The sequence below is a fragment of the Zonotrichia leucophrys genome, chromosome 4, assembly GCF_028769735.1.
Source record: "Zonotrichia leucophrys gambelii isolate GWCS_2022_RI chromosome 4, RI_Zleu_2.0, whole genome shotgun sequence".
Lineage (NCBI taxonomy): Eukaryota > Metazoa > Chordata > Aves > Passeriformes > Passerellidae > Zonotrichia > Zonotrichia leucophrys.
This window is the reverse complement of record NC_088173.1, coordinates 53,748,440-53,770,907: the sequence shown is the minus strand read 5'-3', so window position 1 is coordinate 53,770,907 and position 22,468 is coordinate 53,748,440. Positions and strand designations below refer to the sequence as shown.

The window sequence follows — 22,468 nt, the reverse complement described above, 5'->3', positions numbered from 1 at the left end:
GATGTTTAACCATTCTCGACTTGTCTTATCCAACACAGCAAAGCCATGTGTCCAAATTCTGTTCTACCAGTGTTGCAGAAACTGTAGTACTCACTAGACTGAGCTTTTTCAGCTGAATCTTTGCAGGTACATTGAATGCCAGGAAACAAAGGCTGTCATTACTGCCTTTTAAATGGGGAGCAGATAATTTTGGTCGCTGGGTGATGTCATTGTGAGAATATGAGGATTAAGTTCAAACTAGATGATCGGCTTTGAAGTTCCAGGTGCTCAGTCTGTAACCTGACCTTGAATATCCTCCTCTTTGGCATCCTCTTCCTGCTCTGTTTTGGAAACAAGAGCTGCCCACTTTTTGTCTGTACTTGCACACCACACCCCCATATTTTATGCACTGGCTCATGTCATGAGACCTGGTGGTGAGTTTCACAGGTATTGAACAAGCAGGGAGCCTTGGAGGTTGTTCTGTGCCACAGGGAGTACTATTTATATTTATACTGTCAGCATTGTACAGTTTCAAAACATGCCCTGGCTAGTTTTTGTTGGTGTTTGTAATCTGCCATCCCTGGGTTTGAAAACTCCCTGTTTCTTGGAGCTCCTGTGCACTCCTTGCATTCCCAGGACTTATACCAGTACTGAAGTAAAAGAACCTGGCTCTTGCAGTGTTTTGTTTGAAAGTAGCTGCTTTCTAGAGGCCTTCCTACCCAGCTCACCCTGTGCTGTGTACCTGGGTTTGTGTGCAGTGTGAGAGGAAGAGGAGGCATTTGGAACAGTATTGTTGAAGACCAGCTTGCTGAGAGGGAGCTTCCTAAAGCAGTTTGTTCCAAGTGCTGCAGTGGTGGGTATAAACAAAGTCCCAGAAAGGAGTGTGTTCTTAGCACTGCACTCTGCTGAAAGTTGTGGTTCAGACTTGCAGGTTGAGTGCATAAACCTCACTTTAGCAAACCAAATGTGAACCATGGCAGGAGAAAGCCAAATTGTCTTGGCTTTGGCCACTGGCTGGCACACATGTGTACAACATGGACTAACGAGACCTGAGTGCTTTGTACACTGCCTTGCAGCAGCCTGGTGGTCATGGGGTAAGGCTGCAGTGCAGACTCAGCCTTAATCTGCAGGTTTAGCTCTTTGAGGGCTTCTCTGGGTAATAGGATACAGGTTTGAGCCATTGGGAGCAAAGATGAGTCAGCTTAATTTTTTGCACAGGTTGTTGATATTTGGTAAAAGGGAGAAACCTTGCCTCTTGAAATGGCACCTCTGCTTGTATTGAACCCCATGTGGCCTCTGAGAATGTGCTAATTTCTCTGATCCTATCAGCGTAAACTTGGCCTTGACATGTCAGTTAAGATTTGTGGCTGCCTGTAGAGATAATACTGACAATAATTAGATGCCTCCAGTGCTTGGTCACATGTGCTTAAGCTACTTACATATCAGCTGGGGGTAAGTCTTTCTCAATACCAAGAAAATGCTTAGATAAGTGGTTGCTTTAGAATATAAAGTTATTATTTGGCACTCCGTACATTCATTTTTCCTTTTGAGACTGTATGCATGTGTGCATGTGCACTGTGCACAAGGTTGCATATTCCATGTCAGTTCTGTGGTGTGTTATGAAGTTTAGGTTTGAGACTGCATTTACAAAATGAGTTGTAGAAGAGATCAGAGGAAAAGGGAGCACTGTTGGCTGATTTCCTTCAGTTCTGGCACCTTCAGGATCACTTGGGAATGGAGTGCTCCTGCCCTGCCTCTTTGAGCACTGTGGTGAAGAAATTTTCCTGGCCTGCTTCTGTGGCTCAGTTTGTGTCTCCAGCAGTTTGAGTATCCATAAGGCCTGCTTGTTTCCTCAGGCTGCATCTTGGGGTGTGGCCAGGAAGATCAAAAGGGAGAAGGAGGCTGCTTTCTTGCTTACACACAGCTTTCCTCTTGGAGGAGCTTAAGGCACCGCAGGTACATGCTCTCATTAGGCTCAAGGTTGGCATATGGAAATGAATTACTGCTTCTGAAAGAAGCTCTAATGCTGACTGTTGACAAAAAACCCTGACATGTTGATTGTTTTCAAGTGTCACTTGTATCAGCTTTAAAAGCCCAGAGGTTTTTTACGTAATCCTGTGTTGGAATTAATTTCCTTCATTTGAATATATGCAGGAACTTGGGTTGAAAACTAGTGTGAGCAAATAACTGGGTGGGAGACTAAAGACTTGGTGGCTTGTCTGCTCCTTTGCCTTATTGACCCAGAGTAGTGTGGCTTAATGAGTTTTACCTTTGGACTTTACTTCTGTACAGTACTGCTGAAACTTTTTAAATGTGTGGATCTTAAACAACTTTGCTGAACCAGGACTGTAGTGATCTTACTGCAGAAGTTTCTCTTTTCATTTATCATTTTCAATTTTCATTTTGGAGACTGAGAATGAGGATTTCTATGCTTACATGGAGAGTGACCATAAAGGGGTCACTCTGTGTAAATAATAAGCCATGCAGTTTGTTTCATTTTAATGGATTACAAGCAGCCTAAGTCTTTATTTAGTCCACTGCCATGGATATTGTCTGTTTTCCCAAGAATCTCTATCCTCTTTCTTTTCAGGCTACTCCCAGAAGTTTTAAATCCTAGTGTTCTACGTATTTGGATGTCAGGAAGCCTCTAAGGAGCATAGGGACTACACATGAAATAAAGGGCTTTAAGAAGAACATTACATTTTACTATTTGCAAAGAATCTCTGCATTTCTGGAAGAAAGCTTCTGGAGCAAGATTAGCATCCTATACCATATGTAGAAATGTACCTGGGACCTTACTTGTAATCTGATAAGAAAAAGGTCTTAAATTTCAAAATAGTAGCTACTGCTTTCAGTAACTGTTTTAAGTCTGAAATCACGTGAATTTAATGTTTATATCACATATGTACACATATATATCACCCATGTTTTGAGATTACTGGTCACACATAACTTGGAGTTCTGAATTTAGGAATTAGGTGCATCAATGGCAAAAGTCAGTCATCTGTGTTAATGGATAATTGCAGTTTGTTGCTTTTAATGAGAGGACTGCTTATTGTACTTCTGTAATTTTGCTATTAAAAAGAAGGTGGAATGACAAGGAGCATTGTAGTGCTGATTTCCCACTTTCGTGTCTACAAAAATGGGAATTCACTGACCACAGGAGGGAAGGAAAATTGTGATAATAATTGCAGTTGACTAATCTGAGATATTAGTTATGATGCTGTCTCCTGCTCTATGGAAGTTTCTGTTCAGTGAAGCCTGTTAGAGTATTGGCTGTTCAGGGGGAGAGGCTGAGAGCAGGACTCAGGGGTGTGGGCAGAGGAGCAGACAGAGCTGGATGCACTGTGGGGCAGACAGGAGTCACTGCTTCTAAGACAAATGAGCAAAGGCAGAGTGAGCTGCAGGCGCAGCTGTCAGGAGCTGGTGGGGAAGGACTCCAGCCTGTGACAGAGGGAGCCTGCAGGGCCCCCCAGCACAGCTGCTGCCCTGCCCTGCTCTGGGCTGGGCTCCCGGGGGCTGCAGTTGCCCCACAGGGTTCCCTGCCCTGTTGGAGGGATGGGAGTAACTGAGTGGCACTTCTGTCCTTCCCTGCTGCTTTCCCTGCGTGCCTTTCTAGCAAATTGTTGCCACCAGCAGGCGGCTAAAAGGGCTGGGAAGAGAGGAGGGCAAACCAGCTCATGCTGCAGTGTGGGAACAGCATGGGCACTGAGGATCTGTTTAACACAGGATGCTGGAAGCAGTCTTTCAGCAGCCTGTGAGGCATTTAGGTGTGCTCATCTGAAAGGTGCTTCAGTCTTCAAAGTGGGGTTTTGGATAGTTCTTCTTCGAAAGCTGTTCTCTCTACTGGAACTGACGGACTAAAAGTCCTCTCCCCACCTGCATTTACTACCATAGCTCTGTGTGAAATCAGCAGAATTTTCTGAATTTTCTGAAATAAACATTCTCTCTCAAAGAAAATCTTCCACAGGTGGACAGTTGGAATTTTACAAAGGTAACAGCCTTTGCTTTTGATAAAGATTGAAAATTGTATGATACAGTTTTCAGAATTCCTGTCTTATTCAGAGAATGAAGTTTTGAACTTTGTCATGTGGCCTGTTCTCCACTAGGTGTTGAACTGAAACTGTCTAAATTAATTGCAATCCTTATTTTCCCTTTTTGTGTGGGATAATGTAACTCTTTACAATTACAGTTCTTTTAGTTCTGCCTTAAGCTTTTCACTAAATTTTGAGATGTGGCTCTTTAGTATAAAGAGTAGTAGATTAATATCTTAGTTTTGCTGTTGAGTAACTGGAAACAGTTTTACACGAACAAGACTTTAAACAAAGAGGCTTGTTGAACTTATTTGTTCATTATAGAAACTAAATGAAAATCTGCTCAATGACAATTTGAGTTTTGGAGGTTTTTTTAGTAACTGCAAAGCTATGCAGTAAGTGAGGACTTAGTGTGGTCTAGTTATTACTTCAAAGCAGGTGACACATGCATGTTTCTTTTCTAGTGGCTGCTGGGAAGCATTACAGAGGTCTGATACTGGCTGGTGAATGCAATTTCTAACATGGATGGGTGTTGAATGTTGCTTGCAGCATTGAGCTGTAATGCTTCCCCCACCCTCCCTTCCTTTGTGGGGTCACAGGTCCTGCCAGCAAAGCTGCTCCAACAGGGGCTCCTCATTCCAAGGGGCCACAGGTGCTCCAGTTCTCCCAGGGTCAGTGTCCTTGAGGCACGTGGGGTCCTCCATGGGCTGCAGGTGGATCTGTGCTCCATCCTGGGCCTCCATGGGCTGCAGGTGGATCTCTGCTCCATCCACCTCCATGGGTGGATCTGTGCTCCATCCTGGGCCTCCATGGGCTGCAGGTGGATCTGTGCTCCATCCTGGGCCTCCATGGGCTGCAGGGGCACAGCTGCCTCACCATGGGCTGCTCCAGGGGCTGCAGGGGAACCTCTGCTCTGGCACTTGGAGCACCTCCTGCCCCTCCTTCTGCACTGACTTTGGTGTCTGCAGGGCTGTTCCTCTCACATAGTCTCACTCCTCTCTTTTGGCTGCTGCTGCTGTTGTGCTGCAGATTTTTTCCCCTCTGAACTGCTGTGCCAGGGAAGCTACCATTGTCCCTATTGGAGTCAGCCTTGACCAATGGCAGGTTTGTCCTGGAGCCAGCTGGCATTGGCTCTGTTGGACATGGGGGAAGCCTCTGAGTGCTTTTCACAGCAGCCACTCCTGTAGTCCCCCACTACCAAAACTTTGCCATGCAAACCCAATACAGCACTGCACACACTTGCTTTGGCATAGAAAATGAGAACTACAAAAGTTTCTCACAGATGTGCATGAGACTTTAGGAGCTAATTCAGATTAATGAAGTTAAACTCTGGTTTCATTTTGATTCACTGTCTCTATGAAGGTTTAATGAATGGGTGGGTTAGATGGTCTTTGTATCTTCATTTAATTTGCAAGAGCTTTACTGGTGTTTTCCTTTGTTAAAAGGAGCTATGAGAAGTAGATGACATGAGGAATGGAGAATATCAGCACAATTACTGCTGTGTGATGCTCTATCTCTCCATCTGATCAAAGTACTGTTTATTGTTCAGCTGACTTTTTCTTTCCTGAAAAATGCAGTGAGCAAGATGAAATTAAATGGAATAAATATAATTTTTGCTCCTTGATGTTTTGATTTACACAGTATCCCTTCCTGTGTTACATAATCTGGAAGAGCTGGAGTCAATATTAACTTTGGTTTTAAGCACATTTTAAAAGGCTCAAACAAGAAACAGTCTGTTGAAGTTTTCATTCTTACATAGAGTTTTATTAACAGAACTGGTACATGGAAACCATAAATTTTCTGAATCCATTCCTTATTTGTGTTAAGTCTCTCTTTTTAGTCATTAAATGCCTCCAAAGTTCTCCAGCCACATAGTAAGAATAATAATAAAAAAACCCGTTCAGTAAGTATTAGGGTCATTTTCACTTTGGAGCTGACAGAACAAACACAAGAACTTGGCAGCAGTTGGAGGTAGGACAAGGAGCAGGACTCCCAGGAGCCTCCTGTGACTGTGGAATGCAGAGCAGCTCAGCTCAGGGGGTTTCTGGAGCTGTTCCCAAGCCCCTGCTCAGTGCAGGGCGGCCTCAGCACCAGAGCGCGTTCCTGGGGACCCTGAGCAGCTGTCAGTGCATCCCAGCTTGGAGCTCACCTCCCTGCACTGCACAGTTCAGGGTTTATATTCTGCCACTGTGGGGTTTTTTCCTCCCCTTTTATGCATTTGAAACATGCCTTGCAGCAGCTTGGGATTTTTTCCTCATTGTGGTTTTTCCCTGATTGCATCTCTGAGGATGGTCATCCAGGCTGAATGGAAACACCTTTGTCAGCATCCCTGCTTGTGTGGTGCAGGCCTCCACACCTGGCCATCACAGTGGGCATCCATTGGGCTTTCTCCAGCTTTTAATTCTTTATTGTAGTCCAGGAGCCCCACACCAGACACACATGGTCTTGTAGGTACCAGGCTGAGCTTTTATTCACTTTTTGCTTTTGATCTTAATGTAGACAGGTCCATATTTAATTTCTGTTGCTGCAAGGTCTTAGAGTTTACTTGGGTTCAGCTTTTTGCTTAGGATGACATTTCATGTATTCTGTTTTTTTATTTGTGTGGTAATAGTGCTTCAAATCAATGAAGAAATCTACTTTCAAATTTTAGGAATGGAATTTCAATTACTCTGGTAATATGAGAATAACTGGGAATTTGGCCAGCTAGAAAAGGATCATTAATTATAGCTGGTTGATACTAATATATTTGTTTGAAGCTGGACCTGAGTGTTGATTTTGTGTGACAGTCCTTACTTGCTGAAACTCCAGTTTCTGAGAATTCTTCAGTATTGCATGGTAGACCAGCACTGTGTGTTATCCATGTGCAAAATAGTTCCTGGCTTGCTGCAGCCAGTTCTAAAGCTGAACTCTCCAGGTTACTGCCTGATTTATCTTTGCATGGCCTGGATACTTCAGAGCAGTCAACTTTGCTCCCCTGTAAAATGAGAGGAACCTGTAAGAAGAAAGATACATGCAGAATACTGTAGTTTTGATAAATATTAAATTATTTTATAACGATTAGATTATTAAACCCTGCTTTTTTCGCCGGAAATCTAGAGAAATTTCCAAGTTATCCTATTGCAAGCTATCAGTTATCCTATACTGCTAACTTATATTGTATTACTGCTTCTCTCAACTGTGAAGGTCTTTTTTGTCCAGACCTGCAGGTGTCTGTTACACTGTAAAGCGTTATTGGTTTTGATTCTTACTGAAGGTACTGGAATGTTAGTGAGTGGAAAACTTTGTTTATAAAGTGTGGTAGGAATTTATAAAACATTGTTCTGTGATTAGTTACCTCTTTCACAGGCAGGTCAGCTTGTAGGCTGTCTGGCTTTATTTCTGTTGGTTTGTTTATCCATAAACCAAGCATTATTCTTCCTTTAGTCTGACCTTTGGCAAGCTTGCAGAGACAAACTTCTGCAAATCCTGCTTTTGTATGTAATTCTGGAATCTTATTCAAAGAATAACTTCTGACTTGTTTATGGAGGTTCTTGGCAGGAGCCAAAGTACTTGAACTTTTTTGATGGTATTCTGTCTGTTGGTTGTGTTGATGTATAGGTTGACTGAGAGGTGATCTGGGTTTGAGAGGAGGGTATGTTAGAACTGCATCTAGTGAATTATTTCTAGAAACCAGCGTTACTGGGTCATGGGTACCACTTGTTGCTTTTCCCTTTGGAGGATGTGGATTTAGGGCATTTCAGGAGACTTTGGTGGGTCTCCTGACAACTGTGCCTTCTCAACTCCATCAGTTTCCAGTCATCATGATTTATGTGTCAGTTTTGTTCCTTCACTAATCGGGTAACAAAAATTCCTTTGATAGAATATGTTGCTGATTTTTCAGGATTTATTTTCTCAGTCTCTGGAAATTGTTTAAGTGAGCAGATTAGAAACATCTAGAGGTGAGAATTTTTCTTCTTTTATTGATAAGTTGCAAAAGTTATGATTAGTACAGAATAGAAAGAGTCATTGGCAGATGAGAAGAAAATAATGTTGTTAGGAATGTTTTCTAGTTAGTGTTAATTAAATTAGTACCACATCAGATAAGGTGGCTGGACATTTTTGCTGACAATGCAGCAATATTTAATAAAATTTAACTTACTGTATTTTTAGCTTAATAGGTGCTGTATGTTATTTAAAATGTCTTGTTTCAGTGTAGCTTTCTGGATGCCTTGTGCAGTAATGTCTGTGGAGACGTCTCAGTGCCTGTGTGCTCAGTGTGGGTTTACCTTATGATAATGGTTCTTATGATTCATATCTGCTTGCTTATCTCAGTATACATGGGCCTGAGCCTCAGCCTGCCTGAGGGGTTCACCACCTTGGTGCTCTCTCCTTGTGGAGTTTAGAGTTAGCAGGGGAGTTTCAGGGTCTTCTTTCAGGAGCAGCTGAAATGAACTCTGACTTGCCTCTGTTTCTTTCTTGCTTCTTAAGAACACATGCCAGTCTGATACTCATTTGAAAAATTGTCTTACGAGATAAAATTGTTCTACAAAACTGAACCTTTTGAACTTTCTCCACTGTCCTTATTTTACATCTGTTTTGCTCATGAGACTGGTAAGTCCTTCCAGTAGTTAATTTGCATGCCTATTCCATTTGTTTTGCCTTCTGAAAATAATCTTAATTGAAAGACAAAATTTGGAGCATGCATCTTGAGAACTGGAGATGTGTGTATTTTTAAAACATGTAACAAAAATTTACTTGTATTTGGAAATCAGTGTTGGTTAAATGCAGATAAGAAATTGCAGTTTGCATGAGCTGGGTCAGTTTCTAGACAATTTTCATACGTGTTTCTGTACACCAACCATCGTTTTAAGAGTAGGGAATCCATTTACTTGGAAATGTAATCTCTGTGCTAGGTCAGTGTAAGTATCACAGAGCAGCATTTGCCATCTCACTTTTCTATTGCTTGCAGTTGTGATTCTGTGCTGCATGCCAGTAGTTCAAGTACTGCAGAACTTCATCTAAGGAGCCCTGGCAAAACAGTCTCATCAGTAAAGTTGAAATTCAGATTTTCTGAATAACCCAGATGCTCTGGTTGTAAAAACTCCTAAATCCTAAGCTCTTCTACCCTTTTGTTTCAGTAATCTGGTCATCTTGGGCTTTCTAGTAAAAGCTACTGTGTATTGCCTGAAGCCCAGAGGGGGGTGTGTGTGCCTGCCTTGCTCAGCTCCCCTCTGACAGCTCCTGTGGGAGCCCATCCCTTTTTGCTGTTGTTTCAGTGACATGTGCCACAGAAACAGTTCCTTGACTCTGGTGGTACCAAACTTCAGAGGTATCTGAATGAGCTCAGTGTTGGGCCTGCCTGCCTTGAGAAGACTTTGAGACTTTTCAGGAAGGAGCTTTGCAGTGACTTCAAGACTTCGAGTAAATTGGCAGCAGAAGCCACGGCAGCCATGGCAGCCCTGTCTCTGCTGCTTTAGCGGATAGGTTTGAGTACTGAACAGGGGGATGGGGTGGAAGGGAGTCACCTCTTAGGAGATGACTTCAAGAAGTGACTGACCTTGCATGGAGCAAAGTACAGCTGAAATGTGGAAAAAATGAGTATCTGAGTGCTCGCGGAGCTGCTGCTCTCAACTCCTCATGCAGCAGTAATTGCTGGCAGTTGTGTTGCAGACCTCCTGTCTTTTTGGAAAGAAAATTGGACAGAACTAGATAAACTTTCTTCAGTGGTGATGCTTTTTTTAAAAAGCAAAAGCTTGAAAATGCTCCAACAGATGCAGTATCAATAGGTTTGACTTGATTACTTGTTATTGATGTTGTTCTAATATCTTTAGAAACACATTTTTAAAATTTGATTGAGGCTTCAGCTTGATCATGATAGCATACAAGGCTACTTAAAGAGTAGCAATATACACATGTGCAGTGCATGTATTAGCAGCTATTTTGTAAGTTGATTTTAGCAGTGCTTAGAGAACTAAAATGGAATTGTTTCTTAAGTTTTATTAAAAAATAAGATTTTCCTGACGCTGCTAAACTTGCCTCTTGGTGTTAACTTCCTCTTTTTCCCCACAGAAAAGGCAGCTGGGCAGATCAGTATAGAGTGGTGATGCAATATCTGTTGGCTCAAGCAAAAGATTGTTCCATCTCTGTCCTGTACCACAGGATGTTCTTTGTATGTAAAAATTAACTCTGGAGTTAGAATTAAATTCTCTTCAGGTAGGTAATCCCTCTGCACAGCTCAATTAAAATAACAAGGTTAAACAGCTGTTTGGTGCCAAATACTGTTTGTAGGGGACTGTGAAAAAGCAATTTTCTAACTGTACTTTGATCTCAATTTAACTTCTGTACTTGGCTTTTCTAAAATAAGCAGCTACAAATACTTAGTGTAAAATAGTGGGCACATAAAACAGGAATGCAGATGTGATCCATGCCACTGAAATGACTCCACACTAATGAGGCTGCAGACATCATGCATCATGTCAGATGGTCTTGTTAACTATCCCTGTTGTAAATCATCATGATGTGTTCTTATAGTTTGGAAGAGGACAGTGAAACTGAACTAATGATGATCATGTAATCTTTTCTTTCAAGTCATGTCAGCACTTTTTTACATTCAGGACCTCAAATTTAGTTTTGTTATCTTAAAACACTTGTAATGAAGCTTTGACATTTTTTACCCTAGAATTTCTGGGCTCATCTTCAGAGTAAAGATCTGTTTGTTTAGGGTTTTGTTTTTTTCAAAAAGAGAAGTTTTACTTCTTGTTAATGTGCATTTTCTGTTAGTAAGCTCTTCTTAAGTTACCTTTAGTGTGGAATATTTTGAAGTGAATTTGCTCAGAAGTGAAATGGCTTAGTATTTTTCTTGAAAATCCGAGAGAGCTGTGCAAAAATAGGAGAAAAATTATTCCTTTTGGTGCTGTAGCAGCAGAAAAATGAAAGGTTTTGCTATGAGTTATTTGCTCTGACATATATATGGCAGCAACTTCCTCCTAAGGCAGTTGCATATTTTAAGGATTTACTTTCAGTTCAGGAATCTTAAGTAGTGGCTTTATCAGAACCCTGTGGTGTTGTCCTGATTTAATTATTGCAAAGCTCTGTAAGAAATTGAACGAGAGAACATTCCATAGTTCTTTTTTGGTTGTGGTGGGGGTCTTTTTGTTTGTTGGTTTTTGTTTTGGTTTTTTTCCCTTAAGTTTTCTCAGAACAGATGAAAATTAAGTGACATCTCTTCTGCTCCTTCCATGCCATCCTGGGATATATTACCTTTGCTGTGTTTCAGTGTGGGGCATATCAGGGTATAATGTTGTGTGTCCTCACTCAAAGCAAGAACACATTGTAGTTTGCTCTTTTACATCTAGTTTACTGATTTGTGGCTGCTGATAATGTTAAGCCTTTGGGGGGTTTTGAGACTTTCTGGAGTTTGTAAAGAGTGTGGACACCAACCAAACACTGGGATTTGGGCCCAGACACAGGGTGGAAGAAAGGGACAGTACAGTACAATATACAAAATTTGTATATTGACCATGCCTGCTGCTTTCAGTTCAGAATACATATATTTTAAATTAGAAGTGAACTGTAAGTCCCTGACATAGTACAAAGGGAGGAAGAGATGCCTGGTGCCCTAGAATGTAGGGATAGAGAAGAGTGAGCTGAACAAGTGCAGTGCCATCTGCTAGATAAGCTGTAGAACAGATTATTTATTATGATGCTGCTGCTAAAGGGAAAGTAGATAGGATTGTGGAATTGAGTTGAGAGGAAGTGTGTGAGATTGGCTTTTCAGATTTGGTTCATTTTATGCAGGCACTTGCAGCAGACAGCTGTTAGAATTTATCATTCCAATTCATCTTTACTCTGCTTTGAGGGTAAAGACCTACTGCTGTTCTTAAAATCCCTCAGAGGAGACTGGAGTTGCTGCTTGTACTTACACTTGTGCTAGGAACCTCGAATGTGGATAGAGATAGAAAGAAAATTGCCTTTAATTTTTGTGTTATTGCAGTGCTACTGAAGTGTGATGAAAGCCTTTCACTTGCAGAAGGATTTGAATGTGCACAGAGCTGTCACAGAGATGTGCCTCCTTACAGGGCTCTTCCAGTGGCCCTGATGCTACAAGTTCTTGTTTGCTCTGAAGATGGTTTGGAGTCTGGGTTTTGTTTCTGCAGTAATAACAACCTGAAAAAAAACCTTGTGCAAGAACAGCCAGTCTTGCATTGTGTATCCTATTCACATGCAGTAATTTTGTTATGTTATTTTTGCCATGCTTTCGTTTTTATTTTTGGATACATTTTAGAACTTGCTTGAAGCATCTTCTCAGGCTTTAGTTACCTTACAATCTCTGCCTAAGTGAAAGGGTTTGGAGAGGTACAGTTACAGCTTAGCTTTGGCATCAGATGTAATAGACTTGCATGGTTCCTGTACATAAACACTGTCCTTATCTTTTAATATGATAATCTGTTCTTGGTTTGAATTTCAAGGTAACTGTACCCTTGTGATACAGAAGCATGTGATAATTTGTATAAATATATGCGTATTTAAGGATGGCAGTGAATACTATTAACTTTATAATATATTTCAGCACTTTGATGTTATAACCTTAATTATTTCCCACATATGAAACCTATCTCTTGTATTCCCACAAGGTTTTATCTCTGTTGGCATAGCTATGGTATTTTTCATGGCAACTGATACAAAGTGACCAAGAAAAACAACTTTCTAATGCCTAGATTGTTCCTGTTGCAGATGTGTATTCAGCTTTTCCAGAATGTGAAATCAGTTTTATTTCCCAAACAATCACACTTTTTATGTAAAAAACAATGTGTACTTGATGGACCAACACACAGGGCATTAAGGTGGTAACTGTAAGGAAAAGCACAAATGTCAGAATGGAAATGTCTGTGATTTGAAGGTGCTGGAGCTGCCTGCTGATTGCAGTAGGAAAAATGCTTTTGTCTCAGTGGATTTACTTTTCATTTTGATGAGGGAGCAAAAAAAAAATAGTCAGTTTCCAGAAAAATCTGCCTTGAGGTGAGTAAATAACAGAACTAACTAGGACATATTTGAATATGTGATAAACTGGACAGTAGGACAAAAGAAAATTGGTTACTTTAACAATGCAGGCATGCCATGGAGAATATCTGTTCTTGGAGGAGCTGAGTGCTGTCAAAATCATGAAGATTGGTCTGTGTTGTGTGTCCAGTTTTGGAAAAAGTAGCTGTGGCGTGAAGATGCAAGTCTGGCAAATCTCTTTTATGATTAAAAACTAACAATGTCAATAAAACTAATCTAATTTTCAGTGTTTTTTTGTCTAGCTTTCTAACTGTTCCTACAGTGTTAAAGCTAAATATTGGACATTTCAGAGAGACTTCAGAATTAATGTGTTTTGATAACTGTTTTTAAGCTTATTTAGAAAAATAATCTTCTGTGAAAGCAGATCAAATACAGCAAAAGGGTACCATGTCTCTGAGGTTTTTGTTGGTTTTGGTAGCAATGTGTTGTAACAGGTGGGTAAAGAATGTTTGTGCAGCAAGAGGTTCTTAGTTGTTTTTTAAAGAGTGAGGCTGAATGATCTCCAGGAATGCTAAAGAAAGGTGTCCACTTTTAGACAGTTGGAAAATGAACTTTTTTTATCTTCTAAAAGCTATAATTTAACAAAATCCTTTGCCTGGTATGGTGATAATACTGCATGATGTTCCTTTTGAAGCTGGGAAACAGTGTCTGTCAGCAGAACCACAAGAGAAGTTGGAATATATCATTAGGATACAGAAGGTTAGCGAATGTTCATCCTTCTTATTATAATTAATCAACCCTTTTTCTTAATAACTTTTTTTTTAGGAATTTGTTTACCAGAAAGCAGAGTGCAAGATTTGAAAAACAAAATGATGTGCGATGGAAGTTGTTTGGAAAAGTACCTCTTGGAGAAAACTTACAGAAAGACCCAAAGAAAATACAAAAGGTATTTGTTTAATTCTGTGTTAGGATTAGTGGTGAATGAAGAAGCCAGTTAAGTTTATGATCTGTAAATAGGACTGTGCAGCCTGTTTGTTGGAGTTGCACACAATTTCAGTACCAGAAAAGGCTCTTTGTTGAAATTTTACTTGTGTTGCAACAGTGCTATTCAGAAGAATGTGTTCCACTTGGTCATTACACTGAGTACATGAGGCATGAAGAGCCTCCCTTAGTGTGTCATAAGAGAATAAAAAACCTAAGTGAAACTCACTTTTTTCCAGCATTGTTGAAAGCAACATTTCAGAGAACTGGTTCTACTAGAGATGAACCCAAGCTCTTGTCTAGTGAATCAAATGATTTGTCTTTCCAATGGGGAAGATCTTGTGAAATCCAGCTACATGGTCAGTAGCTCATGAGCTGCTCTTTCAGTGGCAGAAAAACAGCCTCTTTCAGTCTGACTTGGTCTGGGATTTTTGGATTGCATGTAGCATTTTTGGAGCTTTTTCTGTATTTCAGTAGTCACTTCCTTGTTCAGATGACTGTGGGAATAGTAATGTTTGCATGGAAAGAGACCATGTAGTGAAACTTTAAAACCAGCTGCTGTGTGTGAAATGCAAATGCTGATTTGAAGGATGGTGCTGCTTAATTCAGGGTAAAGTATTCTGGAAATCCACATGTCATGTGACTGTTCTTAGCTGTAGTCAGGCTGTTAAGATGAAATTGAGGTGGCTTTTTGAACTTGTCACTGTGCTCAACCATTCAGACTTTATCTACAGCTTGTCTTGACACAATTAGTTGTTCTGAAGTGTCCGCCAAAGATTTTTGATGTCAAAATTGAAGAGGTTTAGTAAGTGCAGTACTCTGACATTTAGCAGTATATTTTGTTGTAGTGCATGTTCTTTATTAAGTGGGTAAATAATTTATTGACATTTTGTGGTTGTTGCTGGTACTGTGAATATTTTTCTTTGGCATCCAAACTATCTTACATTACACCTTTGAATTATTGTATTTGTTACAAAACAGTCACTATTAAATTAGTAGTGTGGTATGGCATCCAACCATTAGCAAGTTTCTGGCAAAACTGCAGCCTAAAACAATTGTCTGCAGTGCTCTTGGGTAACAGTAACTAATCCTTCCTAAATGATTTGGTGCTTTTTTGAAGTTATTTTTGACAGGTAGGCTTTGAGTCATGAGTAGTGCTGTAAGGCACCAATTGAGCCTCAGCAGCATCTAAAAGCACAGCCTGATTTAGGTGCCCCCTCACCAAAACAATGCTCAGACAGGCTTTGTGAGCACATGAGCCTTTCCTCAGGCCCTGTAAAAGCTCTTCTGACAGCACTCTCTTGTTCAGCAAGTGTATATACAGCATAGCATCATACTGTAATTTAACAGTATAGGAATTAAAACCACTACAGCTAAGATGTTGCTTGTCCTGTTTTTGATGCTGAAAATATATGTGAATATTAGTCTTCTGATAGAGAAGCAATACTGGCATATGCTCAGGCTGGGTTGCTTTACTGGGTCACTGAGAGCTTTTTTATAGTTTTTATCCAGTTAAATGTTTTAAAACTTAGAAGCTGTCAGGATGAGTAATCTTGGAGAAGCTGGAAGTGCATTTGCAATGGAGGTTTGCATGATTAATGTTTTATATCAGTTCTCTTCAGGAATTCTGCTTGAGCAGAACTGGTTATGCCAGTTGCTTTTGCAATTGGTATTTGAAAATGCACAAAGTCAGTCAGATGACAGAACTTCACCAAGAATAACCACTGCAGTTAAGTTCTCTTCTCTCCCAGTAGACTGTAGAACTGAACTAAGCTTTGCAGCCACCATTTCTTTTAGAAAGTCTTTTCAAGTTTGGCAAGCACGGAAGTATATGTAAATACCATTTATTTGCAGCAACTTTTCTTCCCCCAGTTTTGTTAGTGAATGTTCTTCTAAAGAAATTCTTTTAAAATTCAAGAAGTAACCAGCATATCGTTTGGTTGTCTCTCTCATGTGATCTGTCTTCACAGAACTTGTTTGCATGTGGCCAATCAAGATTTTGTGTATTATAAGAATAAGGTATATAGAGGAAAGCCAGATTTTGGCTATATCCTAGAGACATGTTACAGCTTTCATCCCCAGTGAAATTCAATTTTTTTTTAATATAGTGTATTTATTTTAATTTTCTTTTCTATAATAGCAAAATCAATTTTTAATCAGCAAGCTTTGTGGTTTTTTTTTTTTTTCTTTTCTAAGTGTGCTTTGGCCCTATGAGGGTTGTAAGATTTAGCTTTCACTATATGAATTCTAATCAGAGCTAAATGGAATATCTTTATTTTTTTAAGTTTCAATATTGGTAAAATTCAGCACATATAACACTTGAGGCTTTTCAATTACAATCTTTAATCAAAAATTCAGGTCTAAATGTTTTATAATCTCATTTGCTGATAGTCCATGTTGGAATATTTAAAAATTTTAATGGTAGTTCCTTAATAACTAAAAATAACTGTGTTTTTTAAATTGGGGATTATAATTTTCCCAAATGTTTTTCTATAATAATTAGGATATGACTATATGAGGAGGGGGTCAATGTTCCAGTCAATTGTAATCAGTTGTACTGAAGAGGCTCACTCTGCAGCACATGATAAAGTGAAAATGAGCTTTTGAAACAGGAAAATAAATTGCTTGGCTCACAGGTGATGCTTTGTTATGGGATGAACAGTAAAGCTTATAATATTACAATAGGAAAAAACTTTGTAAGTTGAATTGGGTTAATTATAATTCAATTTTCACTTGATTTAAGCTATAATCCTGATTGGTGAAGTAAACTGGTTTTATCAAAGTCTGTTTTCTGGCTTGGATCTGTTAGATGGAAAGGAGTTTCAAAGCAACAGCACCCAGCAAGCAATATGGAAATAATTTATTACAGCCCATGCTTTAAGCAGACACTGATGCTCTCCTGTTATAAGCAGTGTGTTTTCTCCAGGTAAAAAAAGCCCAGAGCAGAGTCCCCAGAGTGCTGATGTGGGGAGGTGCTTGTGCACCTGGAACAGGAGGCAGCAGCTCCTCACACACACAAATTCCATGAGTGGGTGAAATCTGTGCAGTGTGGGGAGCTGCTCCTCCTGTTCTCTATGGAGTCTGTGCAGTGTGGGGAGCTGCTCCTCCTGTCCTGTATGGAGTCTGTGCAGTGTGGGGAGCTGCTGCCTCCTGTCCTGGATGGAGTCTGTGCAGTGTGGGGAGCTGCTGCCTCCTGTCCTGGATGGAATTTGTGCAGTGTGGGGAGCTGCTCCTCCTGTCCTGTATGGAGTCTGTGCAGTGTGGGGAGCTGCTCCTCCTGTCCTGTATGGAGTCTGTGCAGTGTGGGGAGCTGCTGCCTCCTGTCCTGGATGGAGTCTGTGCAGTGTGGGGAGCTGCTCCTCCTGTCCTGTATGGAATCTGTGCAGTGTGGGGAGCTGCTGCCTCCTGTTCCACATCCACATCTGCAGCCTCTGCTGATAGCCAGCAGTGCTAAAAATACAGAGCTTTTCTGAGCTGTGCTTTGCTGCATTCCCATGGCCCCTTTAGGGCCTTTGGAGGGGAAGTAGTCGGTTCAGGCTGGCTGCTGGCTGTGGCAGGAGCCAGAGCTACAGCTCTGGATGGAACACTGTCTCCTGGTTTTTTTTGGGTGGCCTGGGTGTGTCATTGTGACTGATGTTATAGCTGCCAATGGGGTGAGTGTTGGCATATGGACTTCACTGCCACTTTGAAGCTAGAAAATGTGTAGTCCCTATTTTGTGTTCTGCATGAGAAGTCCAAGGGTGAAAATGAGTCACTTCCCATGTTCTCCACTGTTGGGTTCATTTCTATTTGTCAGCCTTCAGAAAGGCAGGATTTAGATCTGTGTGGCACAGAGTTCCTTTTTTTAACAGGAAGAAGCAAGTGCAGTGTTAGAAGGTATAGTTAGAAAGTTAGTCTAATCTATGTCTGTTATTGTTACATTCCCTGGAAATAAAGGTGTAACTAACTTCCTCACTTTGCAATTATAACCCAAAACGTGCAAGTTGCCTGAATGCACTGCTCTTTTGTATCTTTCCTTCTGATCCAGTTTCAAATAGCTTTATTTTATTGTAATAAAATGCAAAGGGCATCTAACTTTTGTGAAGGTAAATATAAATAAGGACAAAAAGAAACCTAATATGTCAATGATGTCCTAAAAAGTATTTTCTTTTTCTCCAACAAGAACAGTAATAAATAGATCATTCAGCAATTCCAGTAGGCTGTATTAATCTACAAAGAGTGTGTTGCCCTTGTCCTGTCTTGAAAATGACCTGCCTAAAACAAAAATACTATCATATTTAAACAGAAAAAGCAAGAGTAGTAACTTCCATTCACAGTAAATGAAAACTATGTCAGGATGATTGTTCCTGAGTATTTTAATAAAAACATTTAATATGACTCAGTCAGATATCATAATCTAGCAGAGTGAAGCTGACAAACTGCTGCTTTAGATCCTGTTGGAACTTCTCTCCATATGTTAACAATGTGTGAAAGTACATTATATTACAAGTACAAAAATATACTACAAGCATTAGACTAATAGAAAACATAGAAAATAGATATGACAAGCTACAAAGTGTTTTTGAAATCCTTTTCCAAATTTAAAGCTTTTATTTTAGCTTTCTCGCTCTCTAGAATGCTTTGTAAATTGTGGGGATCAAAAGCCCTGGAAGATGGAGGGATCCTGAAGAGATGTAGCAGGCAGTGTTGGAGGAGAAGTATGTGCTTTCAGGAGTGCAGATACTAAATAGAAATACAAGCTTGGTTGGTTGGTGCTGCAGTTCCAGTGTCAGCTGCTGGTCTCTGCTGCAGGGTCTGTCTCAATGCTGGTGCCATGTTCTGGGGAAGTGCAGGAGCTTTGAAGTTGTTCCCTTTGTCTCAATAGGAACAGTTCCTTTGTAGCCCATGTTGATAATCAGCATTAACTGGAATATGAATGCTGATAGCACAAGATTATTTTTAAATGCAGGAAGCCACAAATTCCTGGAAAAATGATCAACTTTTGAGTATCAAATACACAACTCTTTCTAACCCCAAAAATTCAGTGCCAGAGTTTATAACTATTCAGGACAGCTCATACATCAGTGGAAGTTTGTTCTCATTTGTGTTTAGTAAGAATCCATCATGCAGCTGGTATTTGTGTGTCTTCCAGTGGTAATAGAAAGATACTTAAACGCTTACTTCTCTGTGTAGGCAGTAAGTTTTTTTCCATGTAGTAACCTTCCACTGGCAATACACAGGAGGCTTTCAGGTTCCCCCCTCCCTTCGTGGGTTTTTGAATGAAAATAGATGTCTGAAGAGACCAAGCCTGTAAATAACCCCACGTGCCTTTGGCTGTTGCATTGCACAAACACTTGGCAAAGCATTGCTATGAAGCAGACCTAGCAATAAATTTTTGAAAGCAGGTGTGTAGCCCCTAAATATAATGTTGGAACTGCCTATTCTAACTGGAGACTGGAACATTTCTATTGCTGACATGTAAAATTGAGAAAGCTTTGCTAGACTTCATTGTGCTAATTGTGTGTTAAGCAGAAGCAAGCTCACAGGAAACTTGACCCAAAGGTTTTCTTTGTCTATCTTCCAGTTTATACATCTCAAACTTCATCTAAAATTAAAGAATGGGGATAGATACAGGTTTTGAAAGGCTAACTCTTACCATGCTCACTAGCAGCAACAAATAAAGCTGATTTTCTTTAGCTCTGCAAAATGAATGGAGGTACTGTGTGTTGGTGGAAACCCTGAACACACAGTACCTGAAGATATGGATGTAAGGATTTTGAAAAGCCAGACTGGTGCTTTTTCCTGAAGTCTTTCTGAAGGAAGACTAGCCAATTTTATTCATTCTCTCTCTGAGGATTCTTGGTCCTATTTTTTACCTTGATTTTATTAGAAAATTTTCATGCCTGTCAGTATTTCCACATAATTTTCTTGTGCTCTATTGAGAACTTGTCACTTGAGCATGACATAGTTCAGTGGAAACAGCTTTTAATGAATATTAAAGCCTGAAAATAGTCAGCACTTTAAGCAACACTACGAAGGTATGTTGCCCTCCTTCATATATTATATTTGTGTGTAGCTTTAAAAAACTACCATTTCTTCCTGTCAAGACTGAATTTTAAGTTGTGAAGATGATTTTTTTCAGGAATATTACATTTTTATATAGGGGTTTTTTTTGTAAAAGAGAAAGCAATACACAAGGAACTGGCCAAGATGAGAGAAAATATGGTGCACACTCAGTATAAGTACAAAAGAAGCTTTTATTAAGCATGTAAGAAATTGGCATCAGTAATGGCTTCAAAGTTAATTTCAGGGATCAGAGAAGCAAACATGGGTGGACAAAAAACACTCAGAGGTTTTAATGCAGTAGATTTATTTCTTATTTTTCTGTAATTTCCAAGGGCAGACAAGCATTAAACTTGAAGGGGTCTGAGACCCTTAAAGATACCCAAGTCTTGATGAGGAAGCAGAAGGGAGATTAGCAGAGAGATTTAAAACAAGGATAGAAGTAGAATATGGTTAAAAGTATCAAGTGAAGTATCTTTCCCTACACTACTATGGTGTATGTGCTGGAGCTAGATACAAGTGTGCACATACTTACCTACAAAGCAACTGTTTGTAATGAAACAGTGACTGTGTGCTGTGGGCGGTCTCTGAACACCATAAAATACAAGTTGTTGTGCATTGCAAAGTGGGAGGCATTCCTGGGGGACTTCTGCACTGTGTTGAAGATTACAAATATTGGCACTTGCAACTTATTTGAGAACTTGCAAGATGAAATGTGATATTCCTGTGACTCCTTTCCTCTATATCCTGGAGTTAATCTGGATTTTTGGCCATTTCAGAGTGGTGTTAGCATCAGGTTGATGTGGCATGGAGAGTCCTTTTATTTTAGTGTCTCTCAGAATGAGAGCGACAGTTCTGACATGATCTTCAGCCACAGTAGAAGTGTTGGGACTAGATAGGAAAGGTAGGCTTTCTTCTGCAACATCAGCAATAATGTGAAATGTCAGAAGAAAAAGTTGCTGAGAGGTTCTTTGGAAGGGTATGATGCTGACCCTACACAGATAATAAGGGTGGAGAGATCAGTGAGTGGGCATACAGATTAAGTAAAGTTACATTTTCACATGAAGTCTGTATCCAGTGGAATTCCAGTCCCTGGAAGTAATGTTAATGGGATATGCTGAAAGCAGGTGTTTATAGCATTTTATTCTGGCAGATGCTCACAAGAATAGCAGTAAAATAAAACAGCCATTTAGCTTGTGTTTTCTTGCTCAGACGTTTCCCAGATGCTTGTCCTGCTGAAGGCCTTTCCTGCAGATGTTTCCATTTGATTAACACTGCAGTGTACCAGATAGTGTCAGTAGCTAGGGAAAGTGTGCACACTTTTGTATGTGCAGATTAAATGGTCTCCTTTGCAGGGTTCTAAGCAGGAGGGTGTTGTTTTTTTGGTGTTACTGTGACTCATGTTGGAGTCACTCGTAACATTACACTGCACAATCTGACTGAAGATCTTGCTTTTGACAGTAAAAAGCTGTTCTTAAGCAAAATGGTTCATGGTATGCTTTGTCTCTGAGTACTTCAAATATTTTCCTTCCTTTTGTTTTTTTTTAAATGAAGCATGTCACTCTATATAACCAAAACCCACTTAAATTATTTACATATAGCACAAGGGAAATGTGAACCCTGAGGGTGAGCACCACCTGATACATAGCCCATTGAATGATTAGAGGCAACAGACTTCAAAACAGCAAGCTGTTATTCTTTTTGGAAGAACTTACCTGGCTTTGTCTATACTTAGGCTTTAAATGTTCCTTAATCTAAATCTCACTCAAAATAAGATGTTATAAAAACATGTATATGGAAAAATTGTTAAAAGAGTCCAATGGCTGGAGCACAGGACTGCAAAACAGAGTATGTGTCTTCTCACTCTTTTGCTTTACTCGTAACTTTCTGTAACATGTATGGATTATTTTATTCAATTAACTTTAGTGTGATTGTGGGGGATCACATCAGTTGCCAGCCCAGGTTGTGTGTCCCCTGTAATCTGAAAGAAAAAGTAGCTGCTTCCCAGGGAAAAAGAGGAAAATTTCAGGGCACTTGAAATTATGCCTACAAATAGTGTGAGGTTTTCTTTACAGCCTGGCCATAGTATCTTCTCTTTTACATTGCTTAGGCATTCCTAATTTGTAAGTAAAGAACAGGAGAATACTGTGCTACTAAAGATGAGAAAGATGTCCTGGCGGAAGATAAAACTTCATACATATGTTATTACCATCAAGTTCTGTCATGTCATTGCTATCTTCTGCTCATATCCTTTCTTTAATGTAAGAGGATTAAACATAAATATATACACATACAGAGAGCTGTGTAAAGCAAGTAGGGCTGATGGGTTTTGAACCATTAATTATTTTTAGAGCTTGGCAGATCACTAAAGTGTACAGGTTGGGTGTGCAGTTCTGATTTCTCAGGTTGTTAGATCAGTAATTAATAAATTATTTGCGTTTCAGAATAGTTCT

At 40.0% G+C, this 22,468-nt stretch overlaps 1 protein-coding gene across 1 annotated transcript in view; it reads left to right on the top strand.

The window, feature by feature from the left end:
* TBC1D14 (TBC1 domain family member 14) overlaps window positions 1–22,468 on the top strand; it is a 63,559-nt gene that overhangs the window by 7,602 nt on the left and 33,489 nt on the right. The window contains exon 3 of the mRNA XM_064711736.1: window positions 13,818–13,938. Coding sequence (XP_064567806.1) covers window positions 13,818–13,938 — 121 coding nt within the window. The remainder of the gene's footprint in view (window positions 1–13,817; window positions 13,939–22,468) is intronic.